This window comes from Rasamsonia byssochlamydoides (assembly GCF_041956645.1).
Source record: "Rasamsonia byssochlamydoides strain NRRL 3658 unplaced genomic scaffold VTN77scaffold_19, whole genome shotgun sequence".
NCBI lineage: Eukaryota > Fungi > Ascomycota > Eurotiomycetes > Eurotiales > Trichocomaceae > Rasamsonia > Rasamsonia byssochlamydoides.
In genome coordinates, this window is record NW_027192402.1 from 61,820 (window position 1) to 75,483 (window position 13,664).

The 13,664-nt window shown below is 48.8% G+C and overlaps 7 protein-coding genes across 7 annotated transcripts; 3 read left to right on the forward strand and 4 right to left on the reverse strand.

The window, feature by feature from the left end:
- Window positions 1-552: 552 nt before the first annotated feature.
- VTN77DRAFT_2466 (uncharacterized protein) lies at window positions 553-1,562 on the reverse strand (the record flags this gene model as incomplete). The annotated part of the gene is made up of 4 exons (XM_069418308.1): window positions 553-615; window positions 674-1,109; window positions 1,174-1,274; window positions 1,350-1,562. 4 exons carry the CDS (start codon window positions 1,560-1,562, stop codon window positions 553-555), a joined length of 813 nt encoding a protein of 270 aa, XP_069279092.1.
- A 348-nt stretch (window positions 1,563-1,910) lies between these two features.
- VTN77DRAFT_2467 (uncharacterized protein) lies at window positions 1,911-2,960 on the forward strand (the record flags this gene model as incomplete). Its single annotated transcript, XM_069418309.1, has 2 exons — window positions 1,911-2,138; window positions 2,205-2,960. The coding sequence occupies 2 exons, from the start codon at window positions 1,911-1,913 to the stop codon at window positions 2,958-2,960; spliced, it is 984 nt and encodes a 327-aa protein (XP_069279093.1).
- A 309-nt stretch (window positions 2,961-3,269) lies between these two features.
- Window positions 3,270-4,311, reverse strand: VTN77DRAFT_2468 (uncharacterized protein; the record flags this gene model as incomplete). The annotated part of the gene is made up of 2 exons (XM_069418310.1): window positions 3,270-3,958; window positions 4,044-4,311. The coding sequence occupies 2 exons, from the start codon at window positions 4,309-4,311 to the stop codon at window positions 3,270-3,272; spliced, it is 957 nt and encodes a 318-aa protein (XP_069279094.1).
- An 880-nt stretch (window positions 4,312-5,191) lies between these two features.
- On the reverse strand, window positions 5,192-6,985 carry VTN77DRAFT_2469 (uncharacterized protein; the record flags this gene model as incomplete). Its single annotated transcript, XM_069418311.1, has 4 exons — window positions 5,192-5,809; window positions 5,886-6,562; window positions 6,628-6,662; window positions 6,726-6,985. The coding sequence occupies 4 exons, from the start codon at window positions 6,983-6,985 to the stop codon at window positions 5,192-5,194; spliced, it is 1,590 nt and encodes a 529-aa protein (XP_069279095.1).
- Window positions 6,986-8,237: 1,252 nt separating this feature from the next.
- Window positions 8,238-9,780, forward strand: VTN77DRAFT_2470 (uncharacterized protein; the record flags this gene model as incomplete). The annotated part of the gene is made up of 3 exons (XM_069418313.1): window positions 8,238-9,058; window positions 9,112-9,405; window positions 9,459-9,780. The coding sequence occupies 3 exons, from the start codon at window positions 8,238-8,240 to the stop codon at window positions 9,778-9,780; spliced, it is 1,437 nt and encodes a 478-aa protein (XP_069279096.1).
- Window positions 9,781-10,530: 750 nt separating this feature from the next.
- Window positions 10,531-12,213, forward strand: VTN77DRAFT_2471 (uncharacterized protein; the record flags this gene model as incomplete). Its single annotated transcript, XM_069418314.1, has 3 exons — window positions 10,531-10,715; window positions 10,769-11,048; window positions 11,104-12,213. 3 exons carry the CDS (start codon window positions 10,531-10,533, stop codon window positions 12,211-12,213), a joined length of 1,575 nt encoding a protein of 524 aa, XP_069279097.1.
- A 532-nt stretch (window positions 12,214-12,745) lies between these two features.
- VTN77DRAFT_2472 (uncharacterized protein) lies at window positions 12,746-13,273 on the reverse strand (the record flags this gene model as incomplete). Its single annotated transcript, XM_069418315.1, has 1 exon — window positions 12,746-13,273. One exon carries the CDS (start codon window positions 13,271-13,273, stop codon window positions 12,746-12,748), a length of 528 nt encoding a protein of 175 aa, XP_069279098.1.
- Between the last annotated feature and the right edge of the window lie 391 nt (window positions 13,274-13,664).

The window sequence follows — 13,664 nt, forward strand, 5'->3', positions numbered from 1 at the left end:
ACCTAGATTTATTCCTTGCTATAGTTCTTGCTATATCCCTTTAATATTTGTCTCCCTTGCTGATATATATCCCTTACCAATAGCGTAATACATTCCCTTTACTATTTTATATATTTCTTGCTAATAGGGGCTTGGAAGACTTTATGAATTTAGTATGGTACGCTTATGTATGTACCTAGGTATGGTATAGATGTTGTCTTTATAGCCACATGACAGTGTGCAAAACGGAAGTTAGTGTTTTTATAATATAGTGATGGTACAGTAACACCATAGAAATCCGAGTCTAGCAGTTTAGGGGATCTAGAAGTTTTCATTCGTAGAATTACATTGAGCCAGCAGATACGCGTATTGTTCGCGCAGACGCCAACCTTTATATCATGTAAAATCAGGCTCCCAAACCTTCACGTAGAACAGTATCCAAAACGCCAAGTCCAAAATGCCGAACAAAACAAACTACACGTAAAAATACAACACAGACACCGATATGTTGACCGTCAAAGCCCATCATTAATTAACATCGGACTCCAGTCGTCTTTAGAACTCTATGAAATCTTAATCCTCCCATCTCTTAAGGAATCTCTTCATGTCGTCCGAAGGCTGTGGAGCAGGAGAAGCCTAGAGGAAATAGCACTCAGTATCTGACGCAGAAGGCGGCAACATATGCAGTACATACCGTATTCTCGATGCTTGATACGGAAAAGGTCTGAGGTGCAGTGATGGTAGTCTGAACCGTGGGCTCTGGCAGGAATGTCGTGGCTATTATATAGGCACTGGTGGGAAATTGTCGAACAGGAGTCTTTGCAGTGATCGTCGTCCCTGGCTGTTTGGCCATCGGGGCATATTTGGTAAGCCCGGTTAGCTGGTCTTGGTAGGGCACAGTGAACATCCCTTCGATGTCGGTGGTGGTGGTGGTGGTGGTGTCCTGGACCTGTCTTTTCCTGAGTTCCTCGTTATCCTCCAATGCCTCCGTCTCCGAGGCACGGGACAGAGATAGAAGGCCATTCTTGACACGATCCGAGAACGTCCCTGTCATTTGAAGGAGGGAAAACCGCGGGGAATAATTGACCACTGATGAGCCCGATTCATCATAGGAGACCATTTTGAGAAAGCTGGAAGTTCCGTCTGCCGTCAGAAAAAGCCCCAAAGACATGATTGATGCGAGAAAGGCCATACTATGCATTCGGTTCGTTACCGCCAACGCTCGTGTCGACCCGAAACGACACAGAATTCCCTCGTGCAAAGGCTCCGTCTTTTATAAGAAGCGCAAGTTCTTCCTGTTACCCCGAAGGGTCGGATCAGCGTTCTCATTGTCCTTGCTCAACTTGAAAAAAGGGGGTGGATATGCCTACAATCGAATCCACGGAATCTCCCCCGGCGCAAAGAAAGAGATCATATTTGGTGAACTCAGAGAGCTTCGGGGGGTTTCCTGAATCCTTCCAATGAACGGTCAACGTGTCACCACCCTTGGCCGTCGATCCAGCAGCGGGAGTTAGGAATTGAATATCTGCCAATGCGGCAGAGGAAAGAGATAGAACGAGGGACAAGGTATGGATCAATTTCATTTTTACACACTGTGCTTTGAAAAAGAGCAGGACAGAAAACGAGAGGCTGCTCTCATAGAAAGGAGGACAATGAATGTGTATGAGGACAATGCAGCTGTCTACAGAGGTACGCAACAACATTGCTGTTGCGCCGATGATGCACTGCAGCCAGGCGCTAAGCCGCTTCCAGCAATGGAGACCCGCATCCACGGGTATGCTCAGCTCCCTCGGCTGCTTGGCACGCCGAACTGTATCAATCGATAGTGTTCGATAGTAGTCACTTTCCTTTCTCGTCTTCTTTTCTATTCTTTTACTCCCTTGTGTCGCTCGTAATCACGCTGTACGGTTCATATCCATTTGGTCAGCGTGATGGGTAGACATTTGGATTGGAGAGATTTGGCTTGGGACTCGGTTGAGAGTATTGCAACCAATCTGCTAGATGGCAATCCAATTGCAATCCTGGTGACGGTGGTAATTTGCTTGGGGTTTCCCCTTGTACTTCATTACCTTCTTTATCGAACCGCCGCATCCCCAACGTCATCTTTTTTTGTCCTCCTTGGCCCCAGCGGTACTGGGAAAACCTCTCTATTTTCATTGGTATGTTGTCAGAACAGTCGCGTGGGTCGGAAAGCGAGAGGAACGTATTGCTGACATGACCAACAGCTTGAATCTACTTCCTCACGCCTTGTAAAAGCAGCACGACCCACTCATACCTCCCAGACATCTACCGTCGCAACTATTACTCTTCCTCCGACTATACCTATCGCCTCGAACCGCTATCGCTCTGTCAATGACCCCTCTCTGTCCGAAGCTTCAAGGAATCCGGTCAAATATTTCTTGAAAGATACTCCTGGTCATGGGAAATTACGGCAGTCCGAAGGTCTATCATATCTGGAAACAACGTTAAATTCGAAGAAAGAAAAGTCGAAAATTCGTGGTGTCATATTTGTTGTTGATGCTGCCGCTTTGTCAGAAGGAGACGAAAATCTGAGGGATGCCGCGGGATATCTGCACGACGTCCTTCTTCTCCTCCAGAAGAGTGCGCTGAACAGGGGCAGATCTTCTTTCTCCTCGAAGGTTGGAGACCCAGTCTCCGTCCTTGTAGCGGCGAACAAGCAAGATCTTTTCACGGCTTTACCGCCGGGTTCCGTGCGCGACAAACTCGAGACGGAGATCGACAGGATTCGAAAATCGCGAAAGAGAGGCCTAATGGATGCCAGCGTTGGTTCCGGGATCAATGAAGATGAGGACGAAGTTCTAGGTGGCGACGATGGCCACGGTATATTCAGCTTCAAGCTGCTAGAAGAGGAAGTGGGCATTAAGGTTGATGTCATTGGTGGTGCTGTCAAGGCCGAAGGTGAAGCGGATGCTAAAGCCGGCGTCCGGAAATGGGAGGAATGGATTGGTATGTGCCTGTGATTCCTGTGCGCGGACCTCTTTGACCATCCCATCTTATATACCCTTTGCCCTGTGAGATAATGCTCTCTTGCAACAGTGGAGAGACACGTTCAGAACCAAGCCAAACAATGTGGGCTCATTTACAGCATAAGTATATTACGGCAAAACGAGCTGGTATATACACGACTCTAGATGTCATCATTTCTCCAGCTCAGTACGTGGATATCCCTGAAGATTGAATGATGTCGGTGAAGGGATCACTGGGCTGTATGCCATTCATCCCCAAGGGTCTCTGCTGCCTGTCCATCTATCCAGTCCTAGGATCATTCATTAGCAGTCTATGAAAAAAGCCGACGAGGATTTTAGACAGGAGTCAGAAAGATGGCATACAGATTCACGTACCCAAAGACTTCGTGCAAGCAGCATGTCTTCAGCGATGGAAGTGGTTCGGCACTTTGTCGCAATGGGAATGAAATATTCCCCATGCGTACCGACACCATTGGAAATTTCCTTACTTGCCGCAAGATACATAGCTGTGGCGGCAGCATCTTCGGTGCTCTGCCCAAAAATGGAGAGAAATTTCTTGATTAGCCAGCCTAGAAGGCTTCCAAAATACTTCTTCCACACATCCGCCTGTTCCGTGGCAATGTTTCCCGGGAAAAACGCATTCACGTAAATGTTCTTGCTGGTCGGGTCGGGGTCAGAAAGCAGGCGTCGCGAAAGCTCCCTTGTGAATAGAATACCCCCCAGTTTGGAGCGGCCATAGCGCCAGATGCCGTCGAAGTATGCAGGCCTGGTAGGCGTGGGCGACTTCAGCAGGTTCAGATCCAGGCGGCGGCAGAGACAGTGAAGACTTGAGCTGGTGACGACGATGCGGATATCAGTCTTGTGATTGACCGTCGTCTTCTTGAGAAGAGGGAGGAGCAAGGTGACGAGGACTTGGTGACCGACTACGTCGGTCGCAAAGGTCGCCTCAATGCCCTGCGGAGAGAGCTTGTATTGTTTCGAGATGCCCAACCCTGTATATATTGTTTCAAAACATCAATTGATATCATCATCCTTCTTCTGTCTTTTTGAAGACGGCAATTTGCAAGCCCGTCGTACCTGCGTTGCATATCACAACATCCAGACGATCAGTAGCCTTGACGATTCGATCTGCAGACTCCTTGACCGAGCGAATATCAGCCAGGTCACACTGGACGAAACAAAGCCTCGACTCGTCGTCGTCTTCTCTGGCATCATCGATATACCCACGTGAACGCCAGTATTCCAGCGCATCGCTGAACTTCTTCTTGCTTCGACCGAGAATGAAGATCTTTTGTATGCTGTGAACAAGCAACTGAGTAGCAATCTCTGATAGCGACATAACCATTGATTAGAATTGCACTCCATAGTAAAGCGACCATACCATCCAGACCTAGAGTCTACAGAAGACAATAATGGGTATGTATGTATATGTATATATATATCTTACCTCTTCCTATCCCTGTCTGGCCTCCCTGAAAAATATCAGCTTGGTAAATAAGAATCGAGCTGAGCAGGCTTATATAGCTCGATTCTGTACTGTACCATGGAATCGGACTTACAGTGAGAACTGCAACCTTGCCATTGAGTGGGGGCGTATCGCGTAAGGAGAAATTCCTGTACGTGAAAAACCCTGTCATTGCTCCGACAGCAATTGCGAGACAATGAATCCTGTTTTTCCTTCAATAATCAAGATGGGGAGTGGTCTAGAAAGTAACGCTACGTCAACGTTGTCAGGTAGATATTACTTACCCAGGTAGACAGGTGGTTGATACGTCATACCTGCAAGGAGAGTTTCCAGCACATGCGGCACCAGTTTTGAATGTCCCAAGTTATATCTATCCATGGATATATTACGATGTTACTTGAGTAGCGGTTGGAACTTTGCATTGATTGGCCTTCTTGTACTTCAGCAGGCAAAATTCCACTGGATTCGTCTTTGCTTAGCGTGCGACACAGGATGTATGCATGGTCCTGTACATACAAGCAAACTGGTATTACGTCTAACGGAATAAAATGTACCTATCTATATCCAGGCAGCCGAGGTAAGACTAGTCTAAGTACACAGACAGGTGCAGTGCACCATACCTTCAAAAGCCCCCGGTTATCAACTGATCAATACCTTGTGCCCTATCCCACATATCGCAGAATCCATGTAACACGTCCCGGCTATAGTTGTTGAAACAAAAAAGCATCCAGGCAAAAAAGGGGAGTCACCAGTATCCTAACTAAGATTTGTTCTGGTGAAGCAACCAGGTGAGAAGATCGACCTTTGTTGCCACTGCGACTGGCTTCAGGGTGCCTTCGTTGTCCCGTTCGGTAATAACTGCTGCGCTATTCCACTCAAAGAATCGGTTCAGCACGCTGAGTGGAGTGTCCATTGTAATCTCGATGAATTTGCGGTTTTTGCCCCGCAATTTGCGTGGACCTGCTGTCTTTGGGAGCTCTCCGTTCTCGCTCGAGCCGACGGGCCAGATGTCTCTGGGATCCGTGACTACCTCAGAGAGTTTCGAGAAATCGAACATGACCTCCGAAACAGGAGTCTTCCCATTTGCACGTCCATGAGAGATCCAGCTAAGTATATTCCCAAGGGTGATGAGACCAGCAAGCCTCTTGCCATCGGGAGCAAGGACAGGAAGCTGGTCAAATCCTTTGTCCCTCATGAGCTCAATGGCCGTCTGGCAGGTGTCATTGGATCGAATCGTCGTCACCGGCTTTAACCTCAGTGACCTGACCTTAGCAGTGGACAAGGGGTCCTGGTTCCCCTGAGCTGGTGCTTCCGGAGCGAGCTCAGGAGGAGGTGAAGGCAGCAGATCATTTGCAGCCAGCCAGTCGTCATCGGCAAACTGGAGGAGAAGTAAGTAAGAGATATTACACATAATCACCACGACAAGAGACCCGCAAGAAAGCTCCTCGACTTACCTTGGTGAGATAGCTTCGAATGCTATCCGGGAGGATGACCACAATGATGTCATCTTTTCCGAAGCCATAATCCTTAGCAGCTTGCACCATCGCAGCGATGGCGCTCCCACTGCTTCCACCGACCAAGAGACCTTCTTCAGCGATTAGGCGCCGGGCATACTGGAAAGATTCCTTGTCCCCTGTCTTGTACCACTTGTCCACCGCATGCTGGTCAAGGACGTCGGGAATAAAATCATATCCGATGCCTTCCACTTTGTACGGCTCGTTTGCATGCTCGGTGTTCAACGAAGCAGGCAATGCCAGGATAGATCCATGTGGATCAGCCGCAATGACCTTGACATCTGGGTTGTGTTTCTTCAGGCCTCGAGATAGACCTGTGATTGTCCCACCAGTTCCTGCACCTGCGACGACTGCTGTGATCTTTCCGCTCGTCTGAGTCCAGATCTCTTCGGCGGTGCCGAGTTCATGCGCCAGTGGGTTATTTACGTTGCTGTATTGGTCCAAGATATGCGCATTGGGTAGCTCTTTCTCCAGACGTTTTGCAACTCCAATGTGGGATTCTGGCGAGTCATATGCGGCCTGCGTAGGGGTGCGAATAATGGTCGCATTCAACGCCCGCAGCACAGAGACTTTCTCAGCGGACATCTTTTCCGGGAGTGTGATGATTGTCTTGTAGCCTAGAGACCAGACGCGTTACACCAAAATTCGACTCCAAACGACTGTTTAAGACATGGGCACTTACCCTTCACGGCTCCAACAAGGGCTAATCCGATACCTCTGCGGTCCTTCGTCAGCGCCTTTGATTTTAGGGGAACATGGTCATGAACTCTTAATTCTCACGTATTTCCACTGGTAGGCTCGATCAAGGTATCGCCAGGTTTTATCCGCCCCGAACGCTCGGCCTCTTCAATCATCCGCAGCGCGATCCGATCTTTGACACTGCCACCGGCATTGAAGTATTCAAGCTTCGCGTATACGGTCGCTTCGATGCCCAGACTTTGCGGCAGACGATTCAACCGGACAAGGGGGGTATTGCCTATGTGTTCGGTGATCGAATTCAGCACCCCCGGAGGGGTAACAGACTGGCTGGAAGACGACATGGCGATGAGATTGGATTACGAAGGTGTAGAAGTAAAGCAAAGCAGCGATTGACAGAAGATTTTTCTCAAGGAATGGAGAAAAGGCCGTAGAACATGGCAATAGAGAAATGAAGGTGATTTATTTCATTTTTTTATTACTGGCGACCTGTTGCGTGCTCGAAGTTGCCCCTCGCCGAATTTAACCGCAGGGAGCCCGCCACGTTCCAGAACAGCTTCCTTGTCTAATAACGTAATAATCCTGCAGCCCTACTGCAAACGTCCCTAGGTAGCTCTTAGCAACATACTCTCTAACATTTATAATAATAACCATGCTTCGCGAAAATATCATAGCGCATCCTGTATTCTTTGTGACAAGCAATAGTCCTATTTCTTTTTCCAAACCCTAACCTCCTGCCCTGTCCTGTTGGCACGTATTGCCTGGAGCAGAGTGGTTTATGCCAACCCATCTGGTTAGAAACATAGAATGTCTACACTCTACCTAGGTACCTAGGTACATACATAGCACTGACTGCTTTGCAGCCTGCCTCAGCTGCTGTGGGCTTGGAAGCTTCTTATCTCCGAAACTGTACTAGTGTGAGATGTCACGAGATGGTCGTTAGCTTAGTAAGATGTATTCTAGGCATTCTGTCCAAAGTGTTGTGAATGTCATGCAACTATTATTGCCAATTTCGTTGCATGAGTTGTAGCTTCTATGTCGCAACTACTCCCAGAACGCCTTCCAGCTTCAAGCTGCCACGTCATGGGGAAGAAGCTAATTCAAAGCGACTTCTAGCAGTCAGGTCTGGTTCGCCCGTTGTCGGCTGTCGGCTGGGTCTCCTTGGCCGGAGCGGACCGCCAAGCTTCCCATCATTGCATTCGTCAGTACAAGTGCACAACGACAGTGGGAGACTTCCAACATGAGTGGCTTGGTTATATTATTACTGTCAGACTATCAGTCTTGTCTATCTTGGCGATTCACTGCCAAGCTCCAGAGCATCCTCAGCTGGGATTCCTCCCCACTTGTCGCTTTTTCCCCCCTGTGTCCTCAAAGATGGATTCCATATCATCCGTCTTGAGTCGGCCTTTTTTTCTGTTCTTTAAAAGGGCAGGAGTTGAGATTCGCTTTTCTCCTCACGAGTGAGAGGCATCACTCTTGTCCGCTTCGCGTGGCACCTTCTATTCGGTCAACGACGGTATTGCTGTCTGGGGATCCAAAAGATTTGTCGTTTTGAATGTGAACGTCCGAATCCTAGGTTTCTGATATCCAACCGATATGCATATGCAACCACCAGAAAACCACGCCACCGATTCCGAAGCCGGGTTCGAAAACAAACTAGGAACGGGATCTTCCTCTATACAGCAACACCGGGAGTCTAAGGGGTCGTCAGTACTTCCGGGGCACCATGAGAGGTCACCGACGCGTCGTGGCGGTTTCGGACTGTTTCGAGCGGAATCCACGGGTGAAAGTGGACGGAGTGGTATCCACGTCGGTCACTTTCTCAAAGTCTGCGCCAGAAGTACTTGTACTTTATCCATGGTAGTCAATGTTCTGTGGCCGTTTGTTCCGGCCGCTATTGCCATTGCTTTTGCGCGGCCCGATCTACCTGTCTGGATCTTTACTCTTAATTATATCGCTATCGTACCGACAGCGAATCTGCTCGGTTTCGCCGGCGGCGAGCTGGCTAGAAAGCTCCCCAAAGTGCTAGGGATCCTGCTAGAGATAACTCTGAGCGCTGTCGTTGAGATCGTACTATTTATGGTTCTGATAGTGCAGGACAAGGACAATAACCTTATTCCTGTCATTCAAGCTGCTATCCTCGGTTCTATCCTTGCCAATCTTTTGCTGTGTCTGGGACTATGCTTTTTCTTTGGAGGATTGAAACGAGACGAGCAGGTGTTCCACGGGGCTGTCAGCGAGGTTGGCTCTGGGCTTTTGCTTGTCGCTGGATTTGGCCTTCTGATCCCGAGCGCTTTCTATTCCGCGCTTACGGGGTCCTTAACGACCAAAGGTACTTTCAGCGCAGACGAACTGCTCTCGAATACAAGGACTATCAGCAGAGCCACTGCCGTCATCCTACTGGTGGCCTTTGTCATGTACGCCTACTTCATGGAAAGGTGGGATTGATGGCGTGCTTACAATTTTTTAGGTTTCTCTGGTTCAATCTCCGCAGTCACCATAGCATCTTTGACGAAGTCCTCGAGCTTGACGAAGCTCGGGATGAGGATCGAGACGAAGAACGTCTTAGAGCTAAGCTCACGTTGACCGAGTGCCTGGTGGCTATAGTCATTGCGCTTACATGTGTCAGCATGTCTGCAGTGTTCTTAGTCGAACAGATTCCGTTTATCGTTAAGAGAGGAGTCCCAGATAATTTCATGGGTCTCATACTTGTTCCCCTGGTTGAAAAGGCGGCGGAGCATCTTACTGCCGTGGACGAAGCCTGGTAAATAATTCCTCGTCCATATCCGTAGATCTCAAACTCACTGACTTCCCTAGGGATAATCAAATCAATTTCGCTCTTTTTCATTGTCTAGGCCCATCGATTCAGACGGCACTGTTGAATGCTCCCCTTGTCGTCATCGTGGGCTGGGGTCTCGGCAAAGACATGGACCTGAACTTCGAGATTTTCATGATTGTGTTGCTTGTTCTCGCGATCCTGGTGGTTGGGAACTTCCTTCGAGATGGAAAGTCAAATTACCTTGAAGGTGGCCTGTGTGTTCTTGTCTATGTCATCATTGCAATTACGACCTGGTATTACCCAAATCCGGAAGAGGGTACCACGAACGTCCAGATTCCCGCGGGGAACGAAGGAGCTTGAGGCTGGAGATGTTTCTTCAAAGAGTCGAAAGAGCACACAAGTGGTCGTCATGCCTTGTTCTGGCACAATCTGGGTGACACAACGTTCCCTTGTGGACCACATAATGATGCTATTGGACTCACTGAACTGACTTCCCACCTGTCTCATCGACTACATTGCCATCAGGGGCAAAAACCGATCCTTGAAATTTGCTAATTCTCGTCATCCATCGCCGGTAGAGAATACGCATTAAGTGACGCCTCTGAACCGGGGATATTGACAGGTTTACCCAGATGAGGCGCTCGAGTTGTATAGTGCTGGTCGTCGGAAACTTGGTCGAAAATTATCGCTGCACCGACAGAGGAATTGGTATAGATGGATAGATAAAGTCACACAATTTATCTTTGTATTGAGGACGTCGAAGCTGAAAGCCAGGCGTGGCTACACTTAGAGCAAAGTAGATCTGTAATTCTATTAAGGGTTGAATCTTGGATATGACAGCACGATAATCCAGCCATCGCTTGCAAGGAGAAGGACCAGGGAAAGCCGATTTCACGATGAGAATGAGGACATTGATCTTAAGGTCTGACACATCGGATCTTCGCTTTTAAATACATAAATCAAGAGGTTCGCTCAATTGAGCGATAAGATGATTGCCTCAGGGTGTGCATAGGCCTAACCCAAGCAAGTCAGCTTCGGGAGTGAGGTCACCGCCCCACGGATCCCGTGTCCGGGTCGACGACTGATTGATAAGTATGGCAAAACAAAGCCATGCAAAGCCACAACAGCCCGCAGGAACGATACATTTCTGCTCTTAGGGAGCGCAATATTCCTTTTAGACGGGAGGATATTGAGTCTGCGCTCAGTGCTGAATCCAAAACCGGTCGGGAGAACGCGCAATGGGTAACGGATCATCTTGGCCCCGAGACATTGTTGTCCAGAGAGGAAGCAACTCTGTAAAGTGCTCCCTTATCCTTCTACACAGCGAAGTTGCTAACGACAGTCTCAGCTTAGGTAGATTAGAGGCGTCGGGAGCCTTGCAAAACTTCCTTCGACATGCGGACCTTCCTACAACTAGACCTCTTTTAGAGGAGGACATTCGCACCGCGACCGCTACCCTGAAAGCCTCGACTGCCGCCATTCAAAGACAGACAGCAATCTTGAAGTCGCAACATGAGCTCGCGCGGAGATGTCGTTCTCGTGACAATGACTCTGAGCGGGATCAATACCAAGAATTGGCTGGTCTTAACCGGAGGCATCGACTGGAGAAACAACGAGTAACTGCTGCGGTACGATACCTATCACGGCTTTGCGGCGGAGTTGTATCATTAACGGAAGATTCAGGCTGATGATCTCAAAAATGACATCGATGCGAGGTTGAGTGCCCAAAGAGAACAAGCGCAGGCTGAGAAAAGACAATTGCTCATGTCTGTCACTGCGAAATTAAAGGACGACGATAGAGCACTTGCCAAAGCTGAAACTCTAGCATCAGAGCTGGAATCAACGGAAGAAGACCACATTCTCAAAAAGCGCGCCGCAGAGCTTACATCTGCACTCTCCAGATTTGTATCGGAAGAGATCTATTGTCGTCTCGATCGACTATATCTGGAAACCCTTAAAGCCGGCGACTGTGTTTCCGGCGAGGCAGCGGCAACGGATGATTCTATAATTGTCCTTGAACAAGATTTGGAGTCTCTTTACTCGGAGATTGAGGTCCTGGCTGAGATTTCCGCGAGACAGCAATTTGGGGAACAAATCTTGCGGGAGCTTCAGAGGAACCATGATCAATTGAACTCGACATTGGAAGGGAAGCTGGATCTGATTTTGCATTTGGTCTCCGAAATGACTCATTCTGCGGAGCACAACACAGAGCAACTGCTCTATCGTCAATCATGCCGCGAAACTTTCGAGGCATTGTCGACAGCATACAAGAATGAGCTACGTTGCAAGCAGCCCGCTGGCCAGAGCTCCACTAAAAAGGTACTACGGAGAGAGTCGTCTCTGGGTACCGTAGGTGTACCGCAGCCGACAGGCTCGATCGACAGAGTGAAATCGACTTTCATTCCACAGTCACAGGCTTTTGAAAGCTTCTTGCGTCGTACGGGAATTTCAGGAGTCCTGGACAATGGCTCCTCTGAGCGAAATAGTCTTCCGAGGTCCATTTCTGAAAAAAGATTTCGGATGGTGGAACTTCTACAGAATCTTAGCACAACAGCCGATATGCCACTGGCAGAGTATCTCACTCCGACAGACCGAGCAACGGAGCTTCTCTATTCTGCTCTGCAGGCCGATTCTGGGTGCCAGCTCTCTCTGGTGGATGTTTCCCAGAGACAACGACTTGCCGATCTGGAGAGACAGCTTGGCCTGGTCCAGAAAGGAATCGAGGGGCTCAATTTGGATATTCTCGGGCAGCGGGACAAAGCCCAGGAGAGATTTATGGAAAGATGGCGGTGACTGAAACAGTCACGGAAGCTTCCTCGACTTTAAACTTACTGGGACTGCAAATTCCGTGTTGAATACCGGGCAGATCCAGTACGTTGTCTACAGTGTTTTGAAGTTTCTTTAGAATAGGGCTTTTACGTGGCTCGAGGGGCCTTCGCATCTTACGTGATCTCGACGCTGTTGACGGAGAGTTAGCTACCTAATCTAGGATCTCCTACAACGTGCTATAGAACATTCATTGAGAATACATGGCGGCGACCTTGATCATGCCCCCTACAGTCTATCGGCAGTCCTTTAAATGAAGTTTCTAGTAGGTAAATACATGGTTGTAGCTGCGCCTCACCCAAGTCTGTGCTAGAGAAGCCAGGTAACTAATAGTACTGGCCACAACCTTGGAAGGCTGACTGCAATGGCCGCGGTAGCCACTGCGGGAAGTAATAGCATGACACTACGATCAGAGCCATAGGTGGCAAAGGTCTTCTTTCTTAGGTACGGAGTACTCCGTAACTTACGTAGAAACCAACAACTTACGGGATAATAAGAGTCACCTGCATGAAAGGCCGCGGGGCGGCTGCCTGCAGTAGTGGCTGCTGTTGTTGACCACTGACCACCAATTACCCCTGCAATGTCGATCTTGCTCTGGAAAGATATGACGTGACCAAGCAATGTGCCAGTGCCACTGTGGATTCAGCCTCCAAAGCACATGATAACCGTATAGAGTACCTAGGTAGGATTCTGCATGTTGAACACCAGCTTGTGGCTGATGCAAGTCATCTTGACGTGCGCCACATCGTTCACCACACCAGATCACCAACAGTTGCCTTGCGAAGGCCGGTCCGCAAGACCATTGCTTGTGATCCTTGTTGCGGTTACTGTTCCTCCTACCTGGCACGGGACCATAGTAGAAGACGATTTCGGCCTTCAGCTGCCATGGGACGTACTCCAGGCTTACACTTGTTAAGAAAGAAAGAGAGAGAGAGAGAGAGAGAGCAGTAGAGTCGTGATGCCTTATTTGACGGTTAGTACAGTAAGTATATTTGAAGCTGTCTAAAGTACATGTATTTATGTACATGCACACATACGTGCACCTATATCAAACTGCTCCAGGATAGGAAACACCTCCACAGTGGACAGCAATACCTTAAGACCATACTGCTTGCATTACTGCAGTGTGTGAGCCCTATGACGTTGCTCATCTGGCCCAGATATTTCCTCACGGGAACAGTTTTTGCACAATGCTGATTATTCGGCCGGCGTCATGACTGGTGACTGCGCCCCCGTGACTGGCATAAACTATAGCGGCTCTGTTCATCAGATCCAACATCACTTCCTCTCTCTTGCCCACAGGCCGGAATTAATGTTGGGACTGCTCCTTGGATGTCTCATTAGTTCCCTATGGATTTGGGTATTGGTACTAGGCTGGACCCAGCCTCATGGCCAAAACAGCCTGTTCAGAAACAAAG